Source organism: Pteropus medius, unplaced genomic scaffold (genome assembly GCF_902729225.1).
Source record: "Pteropus medius unplaced genomic scaffold, Ma_sr-lr_union100, whole genome shotgun sequence".
NCBI classification, from domain to species: Eukaryota; Metazoa; Chordata; class Mammalia; order Chiroptera; family Pteropodidae; genus Pteropus; species Pteropus medius.
In genome coordinates this window covers 24,268,673-24,294,797 of record NW_024344378.1, presented here as the reverse complement: position 1 = coordinate 24,294,797, position 26,125 = coordinate 24,268,673, and the positions used below count along the sequence as shown (strand labels likewise).

At 43.6% G+C, this 26,125-nt stretch overlaps 1 protein-coding gene across 17 annotated transcripts in view; it reads right to left on the bottom strand.

The window, feature by feature from the left end:
- SORBS1 (sorbin and SH3 domain containing 1) overlaps nt 1-26,125 on the bottom strand; it is a 211,496-nt gene that overhangs the window by 29,244 nt on the left and 156,127 nt on the right. For 7 of the 17 annotated variants that reach the window (XM_039871670.1, XM_039871669.1, XM_039871671.1 and 4 more), the window contains 5 exons: nt 24,960-25,043; nt 16,668-16,717; nt 8,257-8,429; nt 5,485-5,570; nt 2,181-2,348 (listed from right to left, as the gene is read on the bottom strand). In XM_039871670.1, coding sequence (XP_039727604.1) covers nt 2,181-2,348; nt 5,485-5,570; nt 8,257-8,429; nt 16,668-16,717; nt 24,960-25,043 — 561 coding nt within the window. Of the gene's footprint in view, nt 1-2,180; nt 2,349-5,484; nt 5,571-6,233; nt 7,710-8,256; nt 8,430-16,667; nt 16,718-20,898; nt 21,001-21,581; nt 21,648-24,959; nt 25,044-26,125 lie in introns of all 17 variants that reach the window. The other 10 variants (XM_039871673.1, XM_039871677.1, XM_039871674.1 and 7 more) reach the window with 4 other exon arrangements.

Genomic DNA, 26,125 nt, shown 5'->3' with positions numbered 1-26,125 from the left:
AAATAGCACCATATTCACACTTTGAGTGGCAACACAGTTTAGGCGAAAATTGATATGACCTTCAATTAACTTAATAAAGTTGTGTGGTTTACTATTTAATTTATGAATTGGCTTAGGTCTATATTGGGGGTTGGTGATATTTCTTTTTCATTAAAAGGAATCCATACATACATTACTCAAAGTTGAGAAACACTGATTTCATTGATTTCTTAATACATACTACGTGAGTCATCATTGCTTATACAAAGCATCATCTCCCTCTTTTTCTTCCTCGATCTCTCTGAGGCAAAATCCATCAATCTCCTGGCTCCCACGGCATCATCTTACTACAACAGAGATAACAATTCCAAGAGTTCTTCTTCTACTGGACTACCAGCTCCTCAAGGGCATAGTCTGAGTTTTGTTTCTGTCTCTCTATTGGGTCCTGCACGGAGTTAGTGGTCAAAATCTACTGAATGAGACTGAAGTATGTCTATACAGCCCGGTGCACGTGGGATTTGTTAGCGTCTATTTTCTTATATCCATCAGTCAACATCTAGGACAGTGATTTTCAAAGCATGGTGCCTAAACTGGTATCATCTACTTCATCTGGGAACTGGTTAGAAACACACATTCTCAGGCCCCATCCCAGAATCAGAATCTTTGTGGATGGAGCCCTGCAATCTGTATTTTAATAAGCCCCTAGGGGATTCTGATACACTCAAGTTTGAAAACCACTGCTCCAGAAGGGAGGCAGGGCAGGTTAGGCAGAGTTTGCCTGCCTCTGTCCATGGTTAATCTGCCCCAGTCGCATTTTCATTTGCACGCATTGTCTATACATGTGAGTATGTAGCCCTAGGGTGCCTTTGCATGATCCCATCTTCTCCATCACTTGCAAGCAGGAAGACCTATGAATGAGGATCACCCATCACTGGAACCTTCAGAACAGGGTGGTTTTGAGAAGGAACTGGTATGCTGAGGGCTGAGGGGCTGTCCTTCTCTTGCAACTGGTTAACACCTGTAAACTTCGGCCTCTTCTTTATTACATTTTCTTTTTTTCCATCACTTCAGAGTCTCCGTCTTCTCTCTACCTTCCCTTCATTTAATCTGGTTCCTTCTTTTCTCTACCTCTTCTTCCCAGATACCTTCTATTTCTTTAAGAAAAATTTTTGATGACTAGTGTTGTCTCTGTCACTCAAAAGATAGAAAAATATTAATCTACTATTATATTGAAAGACTATAAAACTGTATATACTTTGAGTGTCACTTGTTTCCATCCCCTCTGCCCCACCCGCTGCCCCCAAGCTTCAGACACACACATTTCCCCCAAAAGAGCTAATCTTCAGCAGGGAAGGGCTACTTAAGGGTTACGTGGCAAAATAAACTCTGACGCAAGATTTAGCCCTTGGCCAGCACAAGGATTTCAACATGTTGGCCTTAGTGCAAGAGGCCAAGGCCTGAACAAAATTACTTCAAAGGCTTGTGCTGCTTAGTTTATTTTATAACATTAAGTTTTGCAATCTTAGCTGAGAAACGTCAAAATGGAGGTAACAAATGAAATGTCTCTCAGAGAGCTCCCTTACCCTCCACGAGCTTATCCTAACTGCAAAATTCTGGGTTTCAAAACTCTTCAGTAAGGTTTCAGCACTACTGTATACCTTATTCAATTAATTCATTGTAGAACACTGAGCAGCATTATTGTTCTCTGATAGTTCAACATTAATGTCCCTAAATTTGAGGGTCGGTGTAAATAACGCATTGTAGCTAACTTTTGTAAGATAAGTTCCACTAAACCATCTCTTCAAAGAAGAATCTTGTCATTGCCCACACCATAGCTACTAACGCAAATGGACTAAGGTATAAGGTTTCCAGGCAGAATGCGCAGGCAACACAGTATCATGATAAAATGCAGGACGCAGAGAACTGGACTCATGAAGGCAGCCGATGCTCTAAGGCATGCATAGGGAGGGGTGTGTGCCAGCAGATCCCGGTCCCACAGCCAGGCATGCTTGAACATACAGAGCACAGGGCATGATGGGAATCATGTCCACTGACCAGCCACAGAAGAGGCAAAGCAAGCCTAAGGGAAGCCAAGATGAAAGATGCTGTTTGGAGAACTAATTTAGCCTACAATGGCAATGCTAGTGGGGAGGCAAATATTGCTTTGGGTCAAGCAGCAGATCGAGGCAACTAAAACAGACCTCTGACCCAGATTTCCTTTTTGCTGTATCGTCTATATTGAGGAGGTCCCCAAAGCGCTCATTAGTGATAAACTGATGGTGCGTTGGAATGACGCCGGTGTGGCGTCGAGCTGCAATATCGGCCTCTTCTTGCTCGCGCTTAAGTCGTCTCTGGTCCGCTAAAAGTTTCTGCCGTGAAATTGCATAAAATGGGCAGTGAATCATCTGGTCCAAGGTATTGGAAAAATGTCAACAAAAACAACTAAGGAAGAAGGTACTGGATCGACGGGGAGGAAACTGTAGGGTCAGGTGTTGGAAGGGCTTTATGGCCACAGCTCCCATGTTCCCCGTGACCACTCCTCTGTGGGAAGGACATGGCACTACACAGGAGAAACCTGAAGGACATTGGGACACAGGGAAGGATGAGTTCCATACTGTCATACTGTCTGCAGACTATCCCCTGGCTCAGCCCAGAGCCTCCTACCTCCTGATACAAGGGCAGCAAAGGCCACATGACCCAGTGCGGTTTATCCAGAGCATCCACGAGCATGCTGGGCTGACAGCAAGGGGGCTAGAAGTGCAGTCCTTACCTCTCTCAGGCAGTGGTAAGTTCCCACAGTGTGTTCCCTTGGTGGGACCACGGCTGGCTGATTCTTCTGCCTGACTCAGGCCTGCTAAACCTGCTACGGGTTCTTTGTGGGGTCTACGGCATTTTTATGCTTCCAATGTCTGTTATTCCACTGTGCTCGACAGAATGGAGCTGCCCATTTCAGAAAATGCAGCATCCCCTTCTCCTAGGCCAGCCAATTCTTCCTCTGGGCACAGTTGGTGGGAGGCCTTAGCACATGCACCAAAGGCTACGTACGTGACCAGCACGGAACACCAGTTACTTTCTCACTGTACTTTTTTTTACTTAACTATTTCTTCATTAGGTAAAATAAAGTTGAGTTTAAGGGAATGATGTCAATATAAATATAGAACTAGATAAAGTAAGAATAATGGTAATAGGGGTTTAAAGAAATATTCTATCCTACATTAAGGATATAGTCATCTATTTCTATTTTTAAAGCCTTTTAAATAATTAAGCAATGTGTCATTTTACCAAATGTCCTCATTGCCTATTGAAATGACCCTCTGAAATAGAATTTTAATGTGTTTTCTTATTCCATACCATATATATATTCTTGGGATTAACATTCCTTGTAGGAAAGCATTAATTAGAACTGATAATTGTTAGCTTTCTCGATAAAACATTAGTCCTCTTCCATCAAGCAATTAAATGCCTCAAGCCACTCCTAGCCCCAAAGGATGGTGGGCCCAATTTTTCTATTTTTCTTCAGGGTCTACAAGTAATAAAGTAATAATTTATCAAGTGGCTGTAGGATTTCCAATGCTCAAGTAAACTGTTGTAAAGATTGAGAAAATACATGAGAAAGTGCTTTGCAAAGCACAGCAGAGCCCTGGGTTCTAGCTCTGCATCTTCTGTAAGTTAATGTGGTATGTGGCTTTGGGCAAGCCACTACCCTGTTGTAGTCCCTTCCTGGATAAAACAAGGGTATTGACTAGATTGCCACTGATGTCCCTTCCAGGACTGGCATGACCCCATTTTCTGAAATCCCATTATCGTCAATGTTAACAGTAAAGCAATTTGCATCGAAAAATGCCAGGACTGGCACTCCGTTACCTGGGAAATGTGTCTTCTCTGTGGCAAGGAGAATTAATTGATGCCTGAGGATGCCATATCCATGGTGCTCTGGCCAAGGTTACATAAAATCAATGAAAGTGGACAGGAAATGGAGCGACGCTCCCAAACCAGTGCTTGAATCTGACCTCAGTAAATCTATCATTCCCATAGCTTAACCACATAAGCCAAAACCGTGGATAAAGACACAAAGTTTTTAAGAATCTTTGAGCCAGGGTTATTCAGGAAACAAGCTGCTCACCTTTTGGATGTACATCCTAATGTATTAATTCTAAAACAACTAGGTAACCTCTGATGTGGTAGGCAAGAATTCTATCACAAAACCTTCCATGTTGGGTACTAAGTTTATAGTAGTAAGGTAAAGTGTCATATTCTGTCACCATAGCAACCCAGGCCAACATAGGTGGGCATCTTGTACTTTCTTTATGGTGACTCAAATTGAATCTGTTCTGTGGCCTGATGAATACCCATTGTGAGTTTTCACCTCATAATAACAAATAATTCTGTATATCGAATGCTTCCTCTTGTTTCTTCCAACAGACGCGTACAAGTACCTTACTGAATTCTGCCTGCATTATGCCTGGAGAGGGGGAGAGCCATGGCCTTTTTGTCTTTTGTCTCATCATTTGGCAGCAATGGTCATTATCCAGCGCTCTTCAAAGTTGGCCTTACTCTAAATCCTTAAGGAAAATCTACCTAAAGTCTGAAACCACTCAACAAAAAGAACAACATAGAAAAAGGGCTTCAGATTTTATAGGGAAAAGAAAAAAGTGGCGGAGACATGAACAGCCTCCCCCTCCTGCCACCAGGTTCAAAGCAATTCTTCCACCTCTTCATTCATTACAGGAAAATGGGCATCAGAGCTTGTTTCTGTAGGACCCTTTCTCCTGGGAATGCGAAATCTAGAAAACATGCCTCCTAACAACACTTTATCACAACAGAAGCTTGTGATTTTGCCCATTCAGCTAACATGTAGAACGCGCTCTCCCTCAATCCCAAGGAACGCGTTCCCTTCCGAACCCTGTCAGTCACACCGCTGCCGTACAGACCTGTCAGTAGCTGCAAGAAAGGTCTGTATCCTGAAGTCCTTGGTGGGGGGTTTATCAATGTTTATTGGGGTATCTCTCTTCTTCTGAGTTAAAGGCAACTTCTTCAAATTGTTTCGTAATATGTATCACGGTCATTATTATTTTTTAGTTTACTCTTTCTCCTACTGCATCCTTCCTGATTTGAACTATGCTTTGTGCCAGTAGAAGAGTGGGCAGTATTGGAGAAATATGTGGTGGATTTTCCTAGAGAATGATAAGGCAGGGGTTGGGGCAAGGCATGAAGAGCAAAGAGCAATACAGGGAGGTCTGCCTCTTTCTGAACCTCCCGTAGGGCAGTCCTGGCTTGACGTGGCATTTGGCACTGAATGCCTTGGGGAAATCAGTCCTACTTTTTGGAAAAGTGGACTATGAGCGGAGTGACTGAGCCAATGTCAATAAAAAGTCACTTCTGACAACGTCGGTCTTTGCTTCCAATCGCTAGGCCACGCCAGCTCTCCGACAGCTATCTAGAACGTTTACTTCCTCCATATTTTTATATGTGCAAAAGCTAAGACGCTTTAGAGATGGCACATACCTCTTTATCATCGTGACGTCTTCGAATAAATTCTTCTGTGGATTCCAAGTAATCAGCTGGTATAAAATGTCTTGGTGATTCTGAATCTTCAAAACAACAAAGTAGAATTAAAACAGGCAAAGATTTAGTGGCAGGCCAGACTGGGAAAAGATTTCACCTTTCATTCATTCTAAATGTCAAATTTTTATAATCATTGAGACCAATGATCAATCATCAAATTCTAAAGATAAAAAAAAAAAACAACCCCTGCCCCCACCCAACTGCTCGAATTTACTTGCGAACTAGTGCAATACAAAGAATACTCATCAGAAGGCAAAAGGTGAGCAAAAAGAGACCTTCTCTGAAAAGTGTCCCTACTAAGAGGCGTGCAGGATCTTACAGGGACACACTGTACACTCACACGCACACACAGGGCCACTGAGAGAGGCTGCCTCTCAAAAAAACACGGGGTGAGTCGGGGTTGGTGCAAACTGCAAGGGTTCCAGGGTTCAAATGAACAAATTTCTCAGATGAGCTAAATGGCCAATTTTTCTTTCGAAATAGACTTTGGTGGTTAGTTTAAATGATATGGGGGCTTTGTTTTTAAAGAAGTGCAGCCACTATGAGCCATGATTAATAGCCAAGCAAAACAAACAGAAAACAAAGGACGGACCAGAAAATGAGCACCAAGGGCACATGGGAGGAGGGGACAGAGCAAGCAAAGTGGAGAGATGGGTGAGGTGAGACCGGGCAAATACACAAAATGCCACCTCCGAGGGACGGTCCCAGTTCACTTTGTGGATTGTTGTTCCTGTCCAGGCCGTGGTTTGAGTACGGCACAGAGATCCCATCATTAAAGGCCCTCGGGCAGGTCTCTGGGATCGAGGGTCTCTCCTGAGGGGGCTCTGAGCTCCGGCTCAGCCTCGCCATGGTGTGTCGAGAAGACAGGCGTCTGGGAACTGAGGGCTTCCCTCCAGGGTGGGGGTCATCCTGATGGGGCTGACTGGGGAGGTCTGGCCTCCGGCCCACTGGGGGGCCCGAGAAGTCACCAGGGGAAGGCTGTCTGGGGTGGTGCTGGAGGGGCTTTTTCAACCGAAAAGGGAGGGGGCTCATTAAGTAGATGTTCCTGAGGAGCGTGTTCTTGTCCCCTCTGGAATCGGGGCGCCAGTCAGGCTGTCTGGAGGTCTGCAGCTGCTCGTGCTTCCGGATGGTGGTGAAGCGGGTGTACGAGGCCGGGCAGGTGCCCTTGCACTTGTTGAGGCGATGTTTGGGGAAGTCTCCATGAAAACTGCCACTGCTGCCCTCTCTGCTGTCACTGGAGATGTTTGAGCAGTGGTCGAGCTCGTCAGAGCAAGTGGAGAGGGGCTCAGAAGGCGCGAGGCCCCTGAAGCCCAAGGTGGGGTCCACCATATTGCTACACGTCAGGGAGCCACAGACCCCCCCAGGGTTCAGCCCATCCACCTCCCTGGGCCGGAGCTTGGTTGACTCTAGGAGGGACTCGGCAGAGCGGGCTGAGGTCAGGCTGCTCCGGGACAGCACAGGTGTGGGGGACTTGCTGAGCCTGCCGGACAGGTCCAGGGACGGCATGGACCGGGACCGCTGAATCAGCTGCTCGAAAGCTGTGATGCGGGAGGAGACGGTGTGCTTGGGGATGTGCTCTGAGCCCTCCTGGCTGGGGCCCAGCTCACCCCTGGCCAAGGCCAGGCTGCTCCTTTCAAAGTGGGAGGCAAGATCCCGCACGCTCGAGGAGGAGACGGAGCCTAGGAAGAGGCCGGCTCGGTTGATCTGGTGCATGTCCCGGTAAAGCATGGTGAACTGCATCCCAGCCTTTCTCGAGAGAGGGCAGGGCCTCCTGGCGCTGGTGCCATACTCCTGCAGGCTCATGGTGCTACTCGACTTGCTGTCGTAATCCCGCCGGGAGCGCATGAGCAGGTTCTCGATGCTCCCCCCAACCTGGAGGGGGAGGCCTCTCTTGGAATCATTCAAAGAAACCGAAACGCAAAGGTTTTCACAGCTCTGAGCCTTTTCCGACGGCAAGAGGACGTTCTTCTGTTCCTGCAAAAGAGCGCTGGGAGCAGAGAGCCTGGGTTTGAACTTGGAGGGAAGGATTTCCGAAATGCAGGCTTTTGCAGCGGACAGGGGTTTCTTGTGCTTACACACAGGGCCTAACACATTGCTAGTGTTAACCGTTCGGCTATGAACCGAAGATGAAGAAATCATGTGAGCATTCCCACCTTTACGATCCACTGGAAAGCATGCAGAATAAAATAAACAGACCCATTAGGTTAAAGCTGAAAGCTGCTAAAAAAGAAAAAAAAAAAGAAAAAAAAAAAGGGAGAGGTAACATGCTCTATTGGTCATATGGTTTTGAGCTTGTTTTTTTTTAGTTTCCAGTCGTCCAGGAGCAAAATAATCTGTGCTGCAAAGCAGGTGCAGAGATGCAACGGAAAAACGGCCGCCTTGCCAGAGTGAGGAAAGGCTGAAACGCTCAGCTCATTTCTAAGAAAAAGGAATCAGAACAACAAAATAGAGAGAGAGATGCTTCAGGGAGAACAAGGTTGAGGTTCAAATGAAGGGAAATTATTAATACAGAAAGAAAAATGGCCGGTGAGAAACCAGGGGAGGGGACATAAGAAGGCTCAAAGGCCTAGAAATGGACCTGAACAAGGCAAAACTTATCTCAGTAGCTGGAGGTTCACCTCCTGCCAACACCCCAATAATAGTGTGGACAGGCGAGAGACACCCCAATAAGGGTGTGGACGGGCGAGAGGCCTGTGGGCTTCACTCCGTTACCTTTAGTGGAGGCCGAGCTGGAGGGTCTCTTGAGCCCACTGAGGCCCTGGAGAGGGATGTCTCCACCTTCCAGGACGCTTTTATAAATCTGCCTCTCATTCTCCAAGCTACCGAGGTCCCCAGGAGCTCCATCTGACTCCCTCTTCACTGCGTGGAAGTTGGAAGAATATATACTAAGAACAATGTAATTGTAAAAGAAAAAAAGAGGGGTGGGGAAGAATAGGAGTTAGTATTTTTAACATTTTTCTAAAAGGCACATTTCCAATGGAGGACAAGAAACACATGTTCTGGCATCCTAATCAAGCACATCCTTATTTAGACATGGACTTCTACAGACAAGGCAGGCCCACGGCTGCCCCTGAACGCTCAGGAATCATGTCCCAAAGTCCTCTGAGATGGCTGCATTTATGCTTTAAAAGAATAACTGAGAAACACTGATGGGGGAGGGAGGGCAGGAGACAAGGCCAGGACAGGGGAGGAGCGGGGGAAGGGATGAGAGGAAGGCACAGGGGAGGGCAGAGGGGGCTGGGGGCACAGCACACAAAACAAGCCAGTTGAGAACATGGGTGGAGCCTCTGACATGTCACTGGCCAGTGCTGGCAATTTCAAGTCTACCACTTGGATTACTTTTCTGGATTATTCTTCACATGCGTTTTGGCAGATGGAGCACTGAAATCAACCATGAAAGGAGGAGGCCCAGCTGTCCTGGGTCTTCAGGAAAATCAGTCACCAGGTGAAACTGAAACTTGGGACTCCCTTTGATTTTATTATCCCAGCCACCTTCTGCACGCACTTCTTTCAAAATGTGTATCCAGAACCTCATGACACATATTATGAGTATCAACTATTAATCATTTGTATCCTTCGCTTATTTTCATCTTGTTGAAATCTTAGGTATTTTTGCAAGTTACCACAAATCCTTTTTAGAAAGAGGTGGGCACATAACAAATTAAGAGCACTTACTCACTGAACATCTCCCTCCCCCTAAACCCCAGTTTTCTATGCCCTCACCCACTGACACACTGATATGTGGACACAAACATGCACACACTCACTCACTCACTCAGACAACTGAATGACTGACTCCTTTCCCACAGAAGTACTCAGGCTTCTGCTAGGCTGCTTCTCAATCCTTCTCAGTTCAGTTTCCTGGTATCAAAGTGGATTTCTCAGCTCTGAGGATATAAATAGCTTGGCATCCTAATCAAGATGTGAAATTTCTTCATCCTCATAATTTATTATGAATATTATCAAATTTATAGAAAAGCTTAAGGAACTGTAATAGTGAACACCTGTATATCCCACCCCCACCCTAAGTCTACAAGGAACATAGGCTGCATTTGCTTTATTACATCTGTCCATCTCTTTCCCTCTACCCATTAATCTGATGGAATTGTTTTTACATTACACGCAGCCCCTGAGCCTTCAGTCACAGATAATGATGGCAACAGCAACCCCATACACCACCTGGTGAGATGTCCTACGTGGGAGGCACCATGCTAAGTGCCCAATGATCGTTCTCTCTTTAATCCTCACAAACAATCCTACTTTTTCCATTTTCATATGAGGAGACAAGGCACTGAGAGATTCGGGCACTTGTCAGAGCAGGCACGGTTTAGTGGAATCGCAGAGCTGGAACGTGAGCCATGTCATGGAGTACCATGCAGAGAATACTCTCAGGCACCTTTATATACATAACATTTCCCTATGACTGAGGAGGCAGTGCCTTCCAAGGGCCCAGGCTTGAGCACCAAAGGAAGCAGGGGGCTTAAGGATGCTCGAGCTCCACCACCAAGTGCCATGAATGCATGCCTGGGGCAAGCAGCTCCAGAATGCAGGGCTCAGAAACAGGCAGTGTCTCCACCTCAGAGTAGTTAGGTTCCCCTGAACAATACCGCTGCTTTTAGCACTGCTAACACCCCTCACAGGAGCCACCTTACCACGTGCCCACCACTTATTCTAAGGGCTTTATGTGCTCAATTTCAGGGGCCTGCCGGGCAGTCGGTGATTCCCTCAGGTCCCTTCTTCTCCCTTCAGACCTAGGTCAGAGGATCAAATGCTTTTCCCCTTTCCTCAGCTGAAACAGAGGATCATTACTGGTAATCTAAGAGAAAAGAAAACCAACCCTCAAAGCTGAGAACATAAAAGCAAGTAATGAAGTGAGTCTACAGAGCAGCCTCTGCAGCATGTGTCTCAGAGAGGAAAAACCTCCGGGAGGGGTAGGACGGGGTGGTCTCTCTCCCCCCGGGCCAGGCCCTTATTTGTAGGAGCCCACTTGACGGTAGGGTCCATGAGTACGCTCAGTAAATATTTGTTGAATGAATAAGAAGTCGCATTTTCTGAAAGCAAAATCGGCACACATGATCTGATGAAGGGTATGTTTTGGTTTGTGCAATTATGTATTTAGATACTCTTCCACAAGTATATGAATTACATCACATTTACTTAAGGTTCCTAGCTCCTGACATCAGTGACTATGGAGTGAGTCATCAAAATGATGGAAAAAGTAAGACTACAGGGGATAGGCTGGCTGTCCTTCCTGGCGTCCCTGCCTCTGCCTGGAGGTGTCCACTCCCACCCCTAGAGACAAAGAGGCTTGGGGCTCTGCCTAAGGACAAGACTGCCACTCACGCAGCTGCCTCCAGTCCTGACTGGTAAAAGCCATCAACTCTAGCTAGAGGGCAGGAGTACCCCTAATGGTAACTTGCAAGGTTGTTGGCACTATATGCCACTTTAAATAAATATAAGCTCATCTAAACCGGCTTTCGCTTTGAATTTCCTAATTAAAAATAAATCTGCCTCTTTTCTAAACTTCCCTTTCGCAGTCTGCCATCTTATTTTTGGATGTATTTTTCTTATTTTGTCCTTCAGTTTAAACCCATGTTTCCCCTTTTTGTTCACCCAATTGCAGAAAGATCCATGTTGGGATGTCCTGTAGCCTTGCCAACAGCTGTGGTGACTCAGGCCCGTCTTGTGAGGAGAGTCTCTCTATCTCTCTAGAGCCCTGCTTGTCCTGTTCTGGGGCTACCAGACCTCCCCTCAGCATTGAGTGACTCTGACAGTGGCTTTTATCCTGCTGTCTTTTGAGCAGCCTTGGTCAGCACTTCCAACTCTATCTCTCCAGCTCCTAACTGCATACAGTCAGGACTCTCGGCTATAAAACTGGCCGCCTGACTTTGGACCTCCTTTACCTCACCGGTTTTCAGAACTCACCCACCCAAAAAGTGGGGACCAGACACCCCACTTTCTGGCTTTATTCCACCCATTATCACCACTTTTTCCTGCTTCTCCACCAGGATGACAAATCAGCATTCAGGAAATCCCTCAGAATGGATTTGCTTGGGCCAATTGTTTTCTTTCTGATACCAAAGCCAACACGCTTTTTCCAGATGTGTAAGTTTTTGCACATTGTTTAAAAACAAAATCTAAAAGCTCTAGAACAGAGTTTTAAAATGTATCCTCTCTGTGGGATCACCTAACGTTGGAAAGACAGATATTGTTTGTCCATTGTACCGAAGGGGAAACTGAGGACCAGAGTGTTGAAGGCATTTGGCATAGGTCACAGAGTTGTTGAGTCTTTGCTGTGTTCAAATAGACCAGAGAAAATGAGAAAAGTGCTCTCAGGCTAATTGAGGAAGATCCAAGTTACCGAATATTTAACAAAACAAATCAAGTCCAAAAGCTCAGCTCTCAGCAGCCTAGGTTGAGTCAGTTTTCGGTTAAGAAAAAGCAAGCCAGGAGAAGACAGTTAAAAGAGCTTATCCTCGAGCTAAGTTGCAGAGCTGCTGCTGAGTTTCATGGGGATTCAACAAAAACACACTCAAAGAATAAAGTGAGAGCGCAGAACAGTCATTTTAGGGCCAACTGTTTCCAATGGTGCTAACTGGTGGGCTCTGAAGGAGGTGAGCAGTCCTGGCAGCTGTGATTCCAGCCTGACTCCAACAAGTGGATCAGCTGAGGCAAACCCACTCATTTTAAACCCTTGGAAACAATCTGTTTCTCTTTGCCTCAATTTCTTTCATCTGCAAAACTATTAGGCGTGGTAAGACTGTCCAAAAAATCCACCTTCAGATCTATTATCTATATAGGCCTTTCTTTTGAGCTCCACACACACACACACTCAGCTGCCTTCTAGACAGCCCCACCTAGGTGTTCCTCAGGCATCTTAAACCCGTCACATCTCAAACCAAACCCAGAATCTGGTCCTCCACCTCCCATCACCCAGGCCAGGAAGCCCACAGAATCAACCCTCTTCTCCATCTTGTTCCCCAAACCTAATCAGTCACTAAGTCCTACTTATATTCCCTTCCATGATACAGCTCATTACCTGCCTGGTCACCCACCACCTCACCACCTGCTCACCTACACCTCTGCAATAAGTATACCATCACTCCCCTAGTCTCAGCCCTTACTCCCTCCAACCATTTTTGCAAATCACTGTCAGTGATATTTCTATAGAAGTTCTCGTCATGTCATTCCACTGCTCATTTTTTTTTATGCAACAAGCACTTATCAAGCACCTACTACATGTCAATCACTCTCCCAGGTGGAGATTCAACAAGGACCAAAACAGACAAAAAAATTCCAGCCTCACAGAATTCACTGTTCAAAACCATTTGATGTTTTCAGGAAGAAACAAAAACTGTCTGCGGGGAGGGGGTCTAGCCAATCTGGAGACGGCAGTTTCATCTTACAGCCTTTTGTACAGATGAAAAAATTTACTTTTCCTATTTATAATGTTACTGTTTTTCACTTTTTATTTGCTGTTTTTCCTCTATAAAGCCTTCCTTTCCTCCTCCACAAAACAGACGCCCTCCTGAGTCTCATCACTGCATGTACCATACCGACTCTGACTGTTATTTACAAGCCAGTCTCCCCATTACACTGATTTTTTTTCCCTTGAGGGCAGGCAGTTTATTTGATTAATTATGCCTAGCACTGTTGTTCAATAAATATTAGCATAATAAACGATTCTATAAAATTAAATGCCTACGTGGACACAGATTTCTGACACATTTTAAAGCCCTGGGAAGTCTCTACTACTTCATATAGTTCTTCAGGTAACGAGAGGTAACTTGTGTTTTGATCTTAAGTTAGATTAAGGGGGAAAAGGTGTTTTCTCTGGTGTACCACCCCTTAGGAAAGAACGGCTTCTTCTTGAGTGTCACCTGCTGGCCAAATAGAGTAAAGTTCTTTGGTTGGGCAAAGAATGTATTAGTGCTAATCAATGCTGAAAGGCTAAGCAATAATGAAAAGAACTAGTAGTCTACACTGCTGATTTATAGATCTGATAACTCTACAGAAAATAAAATACAAAACTGGAACGCACTGTGATCGCAACTATAAAAATATATCTTTTTTAGAGAGGAAGGATAGTATTGTATTAGGATACTGGGCCAATGGGTGAATTTCTTCTTCTCTCTTCCCAGGTTCTTTTAATATTGTGATATGTAATTAGCTAAATTAATATTTAAAACTGCAGACTGTCCAAGATAGGAAAGCAGATTTAACACAACACCATCACTTCTCCATTGACCACAAAGTTTTTGAACTTGGACCATCTGTGACTCCTCTTCAGTCCCTGGGTTGAGCCACAAGCTGCCTGCCTTGATGCTGAGTGAGTTGGAGTCTAGTTAATTAAGATTTATGGATGCATTCACTTATTCAGCAAACATTTATTGAGCATTTTCCTATGTGCCAGGCCCTGTACTTAGGATGGCTCCTCACCAATTCCACATATGGGAAAACCTTACTCATTTGAACAAACTGGGAGAACACCAAGCCTGAATTACTGAAAAAAATCCCCAAATAGTAGAATAGCAAGAGGGAAAAAACTCATCTATCACTGCCAAGTATTTCACGAGAGCCAGGCGAGGGTTGAAAAGCAGAGTTCTTTGGAGACCCACTTTGATGATATAAGTATGAGGGTTTGGTAAATTAACCCATCAGCTATCTTTATATATACAAATATACAGTGATAGCAATTTGCTCTTTTAAGCAGTTTGCATTAGTCCTCTTTAAACCTGCTAACACAATATTACGAATAGTTGCTTAAATTGTCTTTTTAATCACTCAAAAACAGTAAATCATAACACACTTTCTGTTAATTTAGTATCCGATTTTGAATCAGTATGGTGCAGACCAGAGTTTGCTGCCAACACCAGTCCCCTGGCCTAGAACTTCACTGCTCCTACCCTGGCTGTAGCTCTGCCAGCCGTGAAGCCTTGGACATTACACTGCCTTTATATGCCTGTTTCCCCACCTGTAAAATGGGGATTAAAAATAACGCCTGAACTTGGAATGCTGAGAGGACCAAATGAGGTTAAGTACATAAGATGCTAAGCATAGGACATGGAACATGGCAAATGCTCAATAAATTGTTAAAGTTATCACTTCATTCAAGACCTGTACACCTAACTCTGACAGCCCATGAGCACTGCTTTCTCTTCCGAATACTTTTAATTGAAGTATAGTCTACTTCGATCATTTGCCACTTTGCCTTCTTATTTACTATTTATTCGTGTGTGTGTGTGTGTGTGTGTGTGTGTGTGTGTGTGTGTGTGTGTTGTCCCCAAAACTATTAAGGGACTATTTCTCACATTCTTATTATAATACCTAGCATAGTGCCTTAGATCCATTAGAGCTAAGGGAATCACTCAGCTGGCCACCGGAAGCAGCATTTTTGTCCTGGGCATTTCTGGGAGATGGGGGTGAGGAGGCAGAGCCGGGAGATGAGGCAGCAGGATGAACACTGTGCAATCTTGACAACAGCAGGGGCAGGGAGCGATCTGGTCCGGTCACACACTGGGCTGTCAGGACTGTCAAAGTGACAAAGTTGGTCACTTTGACAAACAGGTGGCCTCAGGGACCAAGGAGAGTTTGTTAGGAGCTGTGGCCTTGAAGAAGCCGTTTATCTGCAGGTAGCCTAAGGTCACCTGGTGGGCTTCATCTCAAAAAGCACATCTCTGGGACCTAGAGGACCTGTGACTTGTTATCTCTGGAGCGGAAGGCACAGTTCAACTAGTTCTGCAAAGGAGAGTGAGCCCCAGAGCCCAGAGTGGAGGGAGAAAGTGGGGCAGCCCAGATGCTGTATCTGAGCTTTGGCTCCTCTCTGTCATATTGGTGGTCTGACCTAACCTTATAGTGGGTGCAAGAGACTTTATAACCAACCTCCTCCAAGATGGAACTGTCTTTCAGGACTGGAAACTCTTTCTCTAGCTGCTGTCTTAATACACTCTCAGTTTTACCTTATGCTCTAAGGTATATTGATCATAATCATTAATATATATATATTTAAAGAAGAAAAATGAACAGAATAGATTTAGCTAGAGATTTGGTCACTACCCTAAAAAGATAAAGATATTTTCCAATTTTCCAGTGAAATACGAAATCCCAGCTAACTGACTCAAATGAAACTACTTTTGCAAAATGCCCAAGTGACTATAATATTTGCCCCCCCAAATCCATAAACTCAGCATTCAGACCAGGTCAGGCTTCTGTGGATTTACTCAAAGGGAACAGTTGTGCCTTTCCTTCTTGTCACACTTCAAATAAGATACTGATATGGTGGTGAAAAAATGAGCTATTTATAGCAGAACAAGCTCTCAAATCTGTTGGGTGCACCAGGCACGGAGATGCAGTCCTTGCCCTCAAGGAGCTTGTAATTTACTAGTAATTATAAAAATATAAGAACATAATTCAAGTCTACAGCAACTGAAGGAAATGCCATACGAGGTACTGACATAAGATTGGGCATAGGAAGGCTCAGTTAGGGCCTACTTGTACCAGCTAAAATGCTTGCTATTTGCCACGTATGCTGGTGTGGGCGAGGGCAGCGCTGCAGCATTTTCAACTGGAATGGTAAAGTGCTGAGATAATTTGGCAGAGGACGCAGGATGGTTTACAGGAGGGAGAAAGGGGGCTGGCTGGTGGTCGCCCTATGAAGAAGTGAGTGAGGTGTGCACGCATAACCCAGGCAGAATCCTAAGAATGGGCATGGGGAAATAAAGCAACATCTCTGAGAATCAGATAAGTTAGCCCCTCTCGGCCTTATCATCTTTCCCTGTGACAAGGACTCACCCCCACCTTAAGCAGTCACACATGCCCTTCCCACAAGAATCAGCTAATGAGGTGAACTTTGATTCTAAGCTCAGAAATAAACTCACATTCCAATGATAAAGATGCCAACACAGAGGAAAGCTTATCAAAGGTAAGATGACTCATCGCAAAACTAATTTGGAAGAGAAGAAAACAGAAGAAAAAAATGAAGACTAGAATTGAGTTGAATCACCAAACTACATCATTCAAAGCCAATAGGCTGCCACAAATAAAACACACGAGTCCAAAACGCAAGCTTCTTTCCATTTTTGACATTTCATACATTAAGCCATATAAATAAAATGGCAACTTACTATCCAGGAGGCTCTGAAGAAATTTCCGGAGTGGGGCTGACTGCTGAGCTCTGTAAATGTCAAAAAAAAAAAAGTGTATATGATTTATTTTGATTCAGATGTTTCAAGCAAAGGAGAAGAAGAGAGAAGTCCCTCTCGTTTCTTAATTTAGATAAGGACCTCTGGGTGTTGGGGAGCCTGGCTGGAAAGGTCTCGGGCTGGTGGAGGATGGTGCCCTTTCCTTGGGAGGAGGATTTCTGCACAAGTGGGTGTTCTCTTCCTCTCTGATCTTTTGCCTCCCAGGGGTACAGCCAAGGCTCTGTGGGTGGGTCAGGAGATGGTCTCTTGGCTTACATATACCTTCAGTTGCAGGCCCATTGGGCAAATTGGTCTGCTATCTATTTAGCCAACATGCACTAGCAAAGTGGGCAGCACACCCCCCACCAGCTTACCCCAGTCCCCAAACCCCCTGCCAAGCCACCACAGGCTCCTTCATGCACCCGAGATGCCACAACCAGAGAGAGGGTCACCCAACACTTTAGGTACAGAATGTACAAAAATGCATTTTAAAAGACCACACTGTTTAGATCACTTGTTTGCCCCTGCAGATTTAGAAGTGTGAAAAGGGGGAAAATGCAGTTTCACAAAAGCTATCAATGCTCATCTCAGCCTGAGTTGGGGAACATTTTATAAGATTACAGGCCACTATGCAAAGGAAGAAAACAATTGAGCTACATGCAGAGAAAAAGCCACAAAATTGTGTAGCTTAGGGTTTCTGTTGTTGGAGAGGAAAAAAAAAAGCAAAGAGTTCAATATATTTGCTTTTAAAAATCATATCGTACATCAAAGAAAAAGTTAACTTTTAAAGATACTCTTATCTTTAATAATGACCATTTCGAAGAAAACAAACTATCTGGAGGAGAGAGATCTGAGGAAAGAAGAGGAGGAGAAATACCAGGAGAAAGAAAAGGAAGGAGATTGTGAAAGAGAAAGGGAGTGAGCAGCCTTCGTCAGGGCTTAGCCACCCGGCCCTCGGCCCTCGGCCCTCGGCCTACTGAAACATCCACCCTCCACCAGCAGGGTCCGTCCGTTTCCGAGGGCACCTCTGCCCCAGGATGAACACCCTGCACCCTCTAGCCCCCCATTACTCCCCAGAGAAGGCATCCCTTTCACCTCCACAAACATCCTCCCAGCCCTTTGCCTGCACTGGTCTCTCGGCCCAGCCTCTCTCCTTGGACTTCCTGCCTTGGGCATTTGTCCCATTCTCGGCCTTCACCCACCTCTGTGGACAAAGCCCTGGTCTCCATCTTGGAAAATTTTTGCAGGACCCTGCTGAGTCCTCTGGGAACATTCCACATCCTACCTTCTTCCATGATCACATTTCTGATCTGTGATGTACCGACCCGAGGGATCCTGATTCCTCCCCACATACTCCAGCCCCCATTCACTGCTCACCTAGCAACCTCCTAGCAAGTTTTTAGAAACCTCTTGGTTATCGAACCTTTCCGTCAGTCTATTTTGGGGACCTCTCTGGGGCACCGGGTCATCCTCACGCCTCTCCTCTCGCTCCACCATGCACTTTTTCTCCTCTCAGAACTGGTTTTTCGTTTTTCTCTGACCCTCCCCGCTTGTCTTCTTGTTCCGTGTCATCCAATATCCCAAGGCATAGTTGTTGGGCTCTCATTCTGTCAACGTGATTCTCCCTTCAGTCTTTCACCTACCACCAGGTAGGATGTCTTCATCTGCTCCCAAGGCATCATCACTTCTGTTCGAGTGACTCCGGTTGACTTTGTAAGTCCCTGCCACTCTCACGAGCCCTAGTCTTACATTTCCAACTGTCTCTTGGATATTCCCTATGTGATCCCCAACTAATACCTCAAAAGTAAATTATCTAAAATCAACTCCTTTCTCTTACCCATCTTTTTCTCCCCATCTTTATGTGGCATGCTGATGTCCCCATTCTTCTAGATGTCTGGCCAAAACTCTAGAGTTGTCTCCATCCCATTCCCCAATTCTTTGTTCTTCACACTGATTAGTTACAATGTCCCACTGCAATTTCCTCTATGACCTCTCACATCGACCGACCCCTCCCTTCATGCTGGTGCCACTGCACAGTATGGGTTTTCACCACCACTGCACGTCTGGACCACGCAGTAGACTTCTTGCCCTCTCGACCTCCACCTGGAGAATTTCCCTTCAATTCGGCCTCTTAGAGTGATGGCACGAACCTTTGAAAAACACTTCCTGAATTAAATCATTGGTTTGAGAGCAAAATCAATCATTTTCTTAACCACATTTTCTGAGCTTCTACAATCTGGGGTCGATTCTCTTTCCCAAACCTACCTCCCCCTATGACCACCCCAAACTTTCTATTATAGCCGAGTTCCACTTTATTCCTTGAATACATCTAAAACATGTTTACTTCTATGCTCTTTACCCTGCCTCAAATGGCTGCCCCTACTTTCGCCATGTTCCGAAGCCCCATCCGTCCTTTAAGAGCTCAGCTAACTCCCCCGATTTTCCATGAGATCTCTCTCTCCTGGCACATAGAGCCCAAACCATTCATTTAGCACTTAGCAGACACTGCTGTGTCCTGTTGGAGATCTTTTATTTCACGAGTGTGACTAAATCATCATGTTCCTGAAGGCAATGTCCATTTTTTGGTGCTGACTTAGAACCTCCCTCAGCATGTCTCACACATTTAGGGACTAATGGGCAACAGGTACCTAAACCAATGAGAAGGTGACTTATGAATCAGACACTTCTTTGTGCCCACCCTGCTCTGGGCAGAGATCTAGGTACCGGAAACCATGTGGGCCCTCAGAGGGGTGGCAGTTAGTTCAGTTGTTCTATAGCTAGCTGCCTCCCATCCTCACATGGTACAGAATCACTCACTATTTCAGACTGCTTAAAACAGTGCCCCCGATTCCTTCTTGGGTGACCTGTAATCTCAGTGCTCCCATTCTGCCTCAGCTCACTTTAGAACTTACCTGTAGCAACAGCTGTCACCCTAGAACTAGCTCACACCTTTGATCTCGCAGTGAGTACAGCTAGTTCCAGGCTCCACCCCCGTTGGAAACAACCCCTTTCCCATCCATCACCTCTATGCTTCAATCATGTGTCCTACGGCTCACGTTTCATGCCTCCTCCAAGTTCTGACAGGGTCTAGGCCTGACCACTGGCCCCTGCTGGCTTCCTCATCCTCCATAGACTCTGGATTCCTGAACCCCAACTCCCCTGATCTGCTTGCAGTTCCTTCTGACTCTCTCATTCTAGCTCCACACCCCTCTTTTCCACTGGCTACTGCCATAACCCCCTGCTTTCTTTATCCCTCCCCCGGGTTGAATCTCTGGCACTCACATGACTTTGGCATCCAAGTCACTCATGCTGGTGGTCTGACATTCCCTGTCTCAGTTCTGCTTATGTATAAGACGATTCGTTGGCATTTTCCACCTTTCCTGCCATAGTCTGTGGACCTTCCCAGCCTCTTCAGCAGTATCCTCACTCTTTTATTTTCTGCAACGATCTCCTTTCCTTGTAAGAGTCTCTCTCGTTTTGTCAGAGAGCCCTGGGAGCAGTTCTCAAAACACTGGGTATTTTTTGTCCCCTTGGGAATCCATTTACCTTGGACTCTCTTTCCAATCTATCTTTGAATAAACCACATTTAAAAAATATCAGTGCCGTTGAGTTTCAAATGCTTGTTTGTGGCTGGGCTTCTTGCCTCTAGAGCGAATATTTTCTTGAGAACTTTCTGAGCTTTCAAATTACAAATACTACTCTGATAGTGCTATACACATTAAGAGGCACTCAAATCACGCTGCTATGCTTTTGAAAATGACCTATGAGGTTGGTATCTTCCAGGGCTGCAAAAAATGACACACTGCCGAAAAAAAATTGGTCCCTGAAAATACAGAGAAGGCATACCACGGCAAAGGAAGGGAAGTTAAAAGCGTCACCCCCTGAAAGCAAAGGAAGAGAATGATAAAGAAAGGGGGGAGCTGTTAAAATCACCAGCCATCCGGTACATATTTGAAAACCCCCCTTTAAGGAAGATGCCAAGCTCAAAAAGAATCCAAGCGAAAATTAAGTTGGGGAAAAAAGGGAATCTAAATCAGGAGTCAGAAAGCCATGCAGCTTAAAAATAACCAGCATAATCATTCATCACCTCAACTACATCAAAAACCATAGAACAAAGAAAAAAACAAGACAGTTTGAAAAGGAACTGACAGCATGAGAAAAACTCAGAAAATACCTGTGACAGGTTTGCACTGGGTGCTTTATTAAGCGTCTCCATTTTTTCTAAATCTGCCTCTAACTCTGTTTGGCAGAGGTTGAGATCTTTTTCTAGATTAGTCTGGTTCAAGAAAGAAAAGATGGGAAAGAATGTTTTAGTTTAGAGGAAAGGCAGAGAGAATGGAAGGTTAAGTTTGAAAAATAAATTTTTTTAGTGTTATATTTTAATAAGGCAGAGATGGCATGATTAAAACACGAGAGCTCACTGGAAATTAGTTAAAGCCATGAGAACAGAGAAAGCAACATTAGGCATAGAAAAATATAAATCCTGAAGTAATCAGAGCTCCAAAACTCTATTCTATTGGCTAAAGAGAACTACAAATACCACAAAAACCTACCTTTAAGGAAACATCTATTTTCTCTCTTTTCAGAATATGGTGACTGTGACAAATACTATATGTCAGAAGAATAAATCATTGCTTTAAAAAAAAAAAAATAATACCCTCTAACCATTAATTATAAGTCTTAGAGACTTTGTTAAACAGTTTATCACCAAGCCAAAAAAAAAAAAAAAAAAAGTTGAAGGTTAAAAAGAAAAAAAAATGATTTAAGAAAAGAAAAGAAAAGAAAAACCCCACAACACACTCACACTAGCCAGGCTAGAGAGCACACACACAGCCCACGGAGGAGGCACGGAATTACCTTTCTATCCTCTCTAGGAAGGATAGAGCAGTCTCCAGGAGTATAATCCCATATCTTTTTGGGAGGCTGACGGGAAGCAGAGGAGGAAATGAAGAAATGAGCATAAAGACATAAAGACAAACATGGAGACTGGCTCAAACAAAGAGGGGGCACACTAGGAGAACTGTATCAACACAGAAAGGTGAGCTAAAGCAACGGGACCGTACGCTAACTGGGAGCTTTGTTTCTACGTCTCAAGAGTAAATCATTGTTGGAGTCCAAATATTGAAAACTTAAAAGAAGACACAAAGGAAAAAAAAAAAGAAAAAAAGCATCAACACCCATTTGAACCAAAATAGAAATTTTAAAATTCCTAACCGTTCCTTTCAAACTGTGATTGACACTGAGATTCTACCTTTTTGAAGCAATCTTCTCTGCCATAAAATTCATTACGTGTTAATAAATGTGTGAATTTGGAGATTCAGCCCATGGAGGGTATACTGAACTAAATGTGCTTTCTGTGGTTTATGGCAATAAAATCTCTGTACAAAATGGGTGTTAAATTTTGCATTGTATAATGAGACAATTTTTAAAATCTCCTCCTACTGTTTAAGTAGACTTTGATAGACTGCTAGTGGTAGAGGCATACCTGCCCTCTCCCTTAGAAAACGAAGTCTACGCTTTGAATTTAAACGGCAGGCTATAAGGTTATTTTTGTTTTCTCCTTTAACTCTTCAAGTTAGAATTAGAGCTGCATTCCGAAAACAGAAACCTGCCAGGAGAACTGCTGAAAGTTTAATGAGGGAGGGGTTCCGAGGGTAGGACATCTGGACGCCAAAGCCACTTCTAACTCTGGAACCTCTCTCCCACCAAGTAGACCTTCTTGTTCTGCCTTCTGAGACTTGAAATTTCTTATACAGTGACCTCTGAGGAGATGAGATCATTAAAAGCCCCTGGAGTCTTATGTGTATTTCATTATAACCAACTACGGAAGCATTCAAATTAGTTTACATAGTGACATTCTGCCTTGAGCTTATAGAAATCACATCAAATTTCTGTAGAAATTAGAGGGAGAAAGAAGAAAAAGCTGACACCCGGCCTCCTTGTAATGAGTTTGCAATGAAAAGTAATCTGATTTCAAGGTGCATTCATTACTGACAGCAACAGGTCAGTAATGTGATCTCTGCATATGTATATTCTACAATTTGTCGAGTGCGTGCTATTAACAATTATCGTTCATCTTTAAGCAGTTTTCCTCAGGATCTGGGTACTGATTATTTTGGTAAGTCTTCAAACATATTATCTTTTATTACTTTAAAAAAATTATTATGGTGACATTGGTTAATGAAATCCAGTAAGTTTCAGGTGTACAATTATCTTTTATTACTCTAAACGACCTGCACATTTAAGGAGGACTCTAAGGTCGATACGAGGAACACTCATGGCTTTAGAAAAAATGAGTTTGGAAGAGTATCTCTTTAAATAATTCAGAGGCAGTTAGAACAATAGGGCGGGGATACAAATTACAGGACGGTCCCAATATACAAATGGACTGTGTTCTCAACATTTATTTAGTTTGGCTGTGTGGTGCTCAGGCCACAGTTTCCAGTGGAAACAGTGTTTATTTACTAAAGTCTTCACAAACCCTATTTAACATATGCTGGGACTAAAATGCTGTCTATTTCTAACAAAAATAAAATGATTTGGAATGACATTTAGTAAAACAAACCAATCGCAATTCGTTAGGAAAACCTGTTTCATAACAGTTCCTAAAAGCTAGTATTTAAAATAAAACTAATTTAGTTATTTGGTCAATGAGAAGATGGCTAGAAATGTGTGGATTCTAAACGGGATTTCAAAAATCAATGGCACAGATTCTTTATTATAAATAATTTAAAGCTAATAGCTTTTGATTTCCCTGAAGAAGTATGTCATTATTATTATATATACCAATCATGGTCTTTTGTGGGGGTAGAAGGGACGAACTACATATATCGAAAAGTTTTTCTGTGAAGTAACTGAGCAGGTTTTAAGAAAAAGAAAAAAAGGAAAGGGTTAGGATACTGTTAAATATTTGCATGTGGAAAAGACTACATTAAGTAGACTTCATTGAGTGGTGGACAGCAGAATAAAAAGGGAGAGAAAAGAGAAGTGAGGTGTGCATCAAAGCTTTGGGAAAGGGCGAGGACATGGTGCACACTTTGGGTTGGACGCTCCCCTCTCCATTGGTCGCTAGGTGGCGCTGTTCATCCAGGACCGCTCAGCCGCTATTAAGAGACAGTGTCTAAGGTGGGAGGAATGACTGCACCTAATACAGAAGATGCCTTAACTTTGAAACAAAGCTCAGCATTACTAAATCAGTTTAATAATTCCAGAGCACCAGCTTAATTTGTCTTTGTCTTAATGAAAAATATACACCATGGAATGTAACATTTAACTGAACTATAAAATTAATTCCTGTCTGCAAATTATCATTCCAAACCACAGTGATTTAAGTCTCACTGCTTAAAGTCTCGATGTTTATAGTCTCATAGAAAAAACATCTAGTAAAATGTTTTATTTGTATATATGTAGCCCCTCTACCTGTAAATTTTTTGCAGCTGTAATAATTAAGATTTAAAGTAATTAGAGTTTTAAAGTCAGTTTCCAGTCATTTCCACTGAAATAATGAGCTCAATTTTCCCTTCTGTTTGATACCCTTTTGGGTGAGGACTAAGACAATCCTCCTTTAAGTGCCAAAAATCAATTTGTACCAAAGCCAGTTCAGACACATCACAGGGAAGCTGCAGAATATTATTAGGCTGAATACTAAATTTGTTAGAATTCCCAACTCCTATTTCAAATTTTGAGAAATATCCTACCTCGTAGAGATCATTCTCTAAAAGTCACCTGAAATGAGGTTGCATGTGTGGATCACATCTGCACAGAGAGGCCCTATTTGGCCTGCTCTGGCACTTCCCTTGCATTTGTGCTTTTAAGAATTCTACTTAAAGCAGTGACAATGCTGGTCTTTTTAGAGTGTTATGCATTTTCCTGCTTGTCTTCAGTATGTCATAAAGACATTGCTCAAGGAACTGAACCAATGGCTGACATTATGCCATCCACAGGCATGTGATATTTGTTGCTAGTGGTGGGAGGTCCTAAGACAAGCAATGATTTAGTTGTGTCTCTCTTGGATTTTCTGGCAAAAAGTACTGCCAGAGCTCACTGTCCTTTCTTGGTGAAGTAATGAAAAGCTCACAAGTTGTATGAGAACAGACAATCCCACACGTGACAACCGACACGGCTGTTCGCCACTTCCTGAATCCCTTCAAATTAGATCTGATTCTTTAGCAGCAACAATGCATCGACAGCATTATTTTCAAAGGTGTCTATAACCACTGAAGCTATTAAACTTACCGGTTTCCCAAACTCCAATTCCGAAAAGAATTTATACCAAGGTTCATTCTTTAAATCTATCTCTTCTGGGCTTATATCCCGACTCTATAGGGTTGGTGATAGGGATATGGAAGAGAGAGAAGGATAACATTATGCAAAGATTACATAGGAACAGGCCAGTAGAGATGCAGTGGTTTCCAGGTGTATACAGCAACTGTCGTCAAGAGCAGCAATCATCCATTTTTACTGACAGCAAACTCAGGGAGCTAAAACAGGTGGAAAAGGATGGGTTTATAAAAACAAAGACACTGAGGCAGGGAGCAGTGCATGAATCATTCTCAGTCCTAAGGCAGAAGAAAAATGGACTAGATGGAGAGCTCTGCCCCACACTGCTGCCCTCCGCAACCAATCTGAATATGAGCATAACAGTGTTCCCATATTGTGGGAGAAAAGCAAGTCCTTATTTCTTCTTTACAAAGAACTATTAGTTACGAGCAAATAACCTGGTGAGCACACCAAACATTTAGCCATCTATGCCAGGTGAGTAGAGCAAACAATTTTTATGGGCTAGTCCAGTTTTAGTACTTATTTGTAAGGCTGCCTTAAAGTTTTCAAGATAAATGCAAATACTGACACTTTTATAAAAGCCAATTTGTTAATACTGCATCTTTAATGGCACATGAGTAGGTGAGAAACCATGTCCCATACACAGTAAAGGGAAAGATGGTATAAGTAAAAGCAGAGGACACAAGTTTAAACAAGTACCCATGGAGGATGAATACAGACGGAATATATTTTAACAAATAAATGTTAAAGAACTGGTAAAAAAATAAAATAAAATAAAGAAGGCGAGGGAAAAGCTGAATAAGACAGATAACAGAACAACAGGCGGGGGAAAATTTCTGGGTTATGTTACAAAAATAAATTAGATTTCTCACTTTACATAACTCTAAGAGGTCATTCACACAGACTGATAATTGACTCCATGGGATTTCGTATTTAATCGAATATTTATAAAGTTCTGGTACCTTGCTCTGTGGAATAATATGTTTCTGGAAATAATTAGTTGGAAAATGAATGCCTGGAAAGCACATCAGGTTTCCCTTAATAAACTAGAGATATGTTCACATCAGACAAAAGTGTTAGAAGTTCATAGCTTAATTAAATTCATTTATGTAGAGATGTTT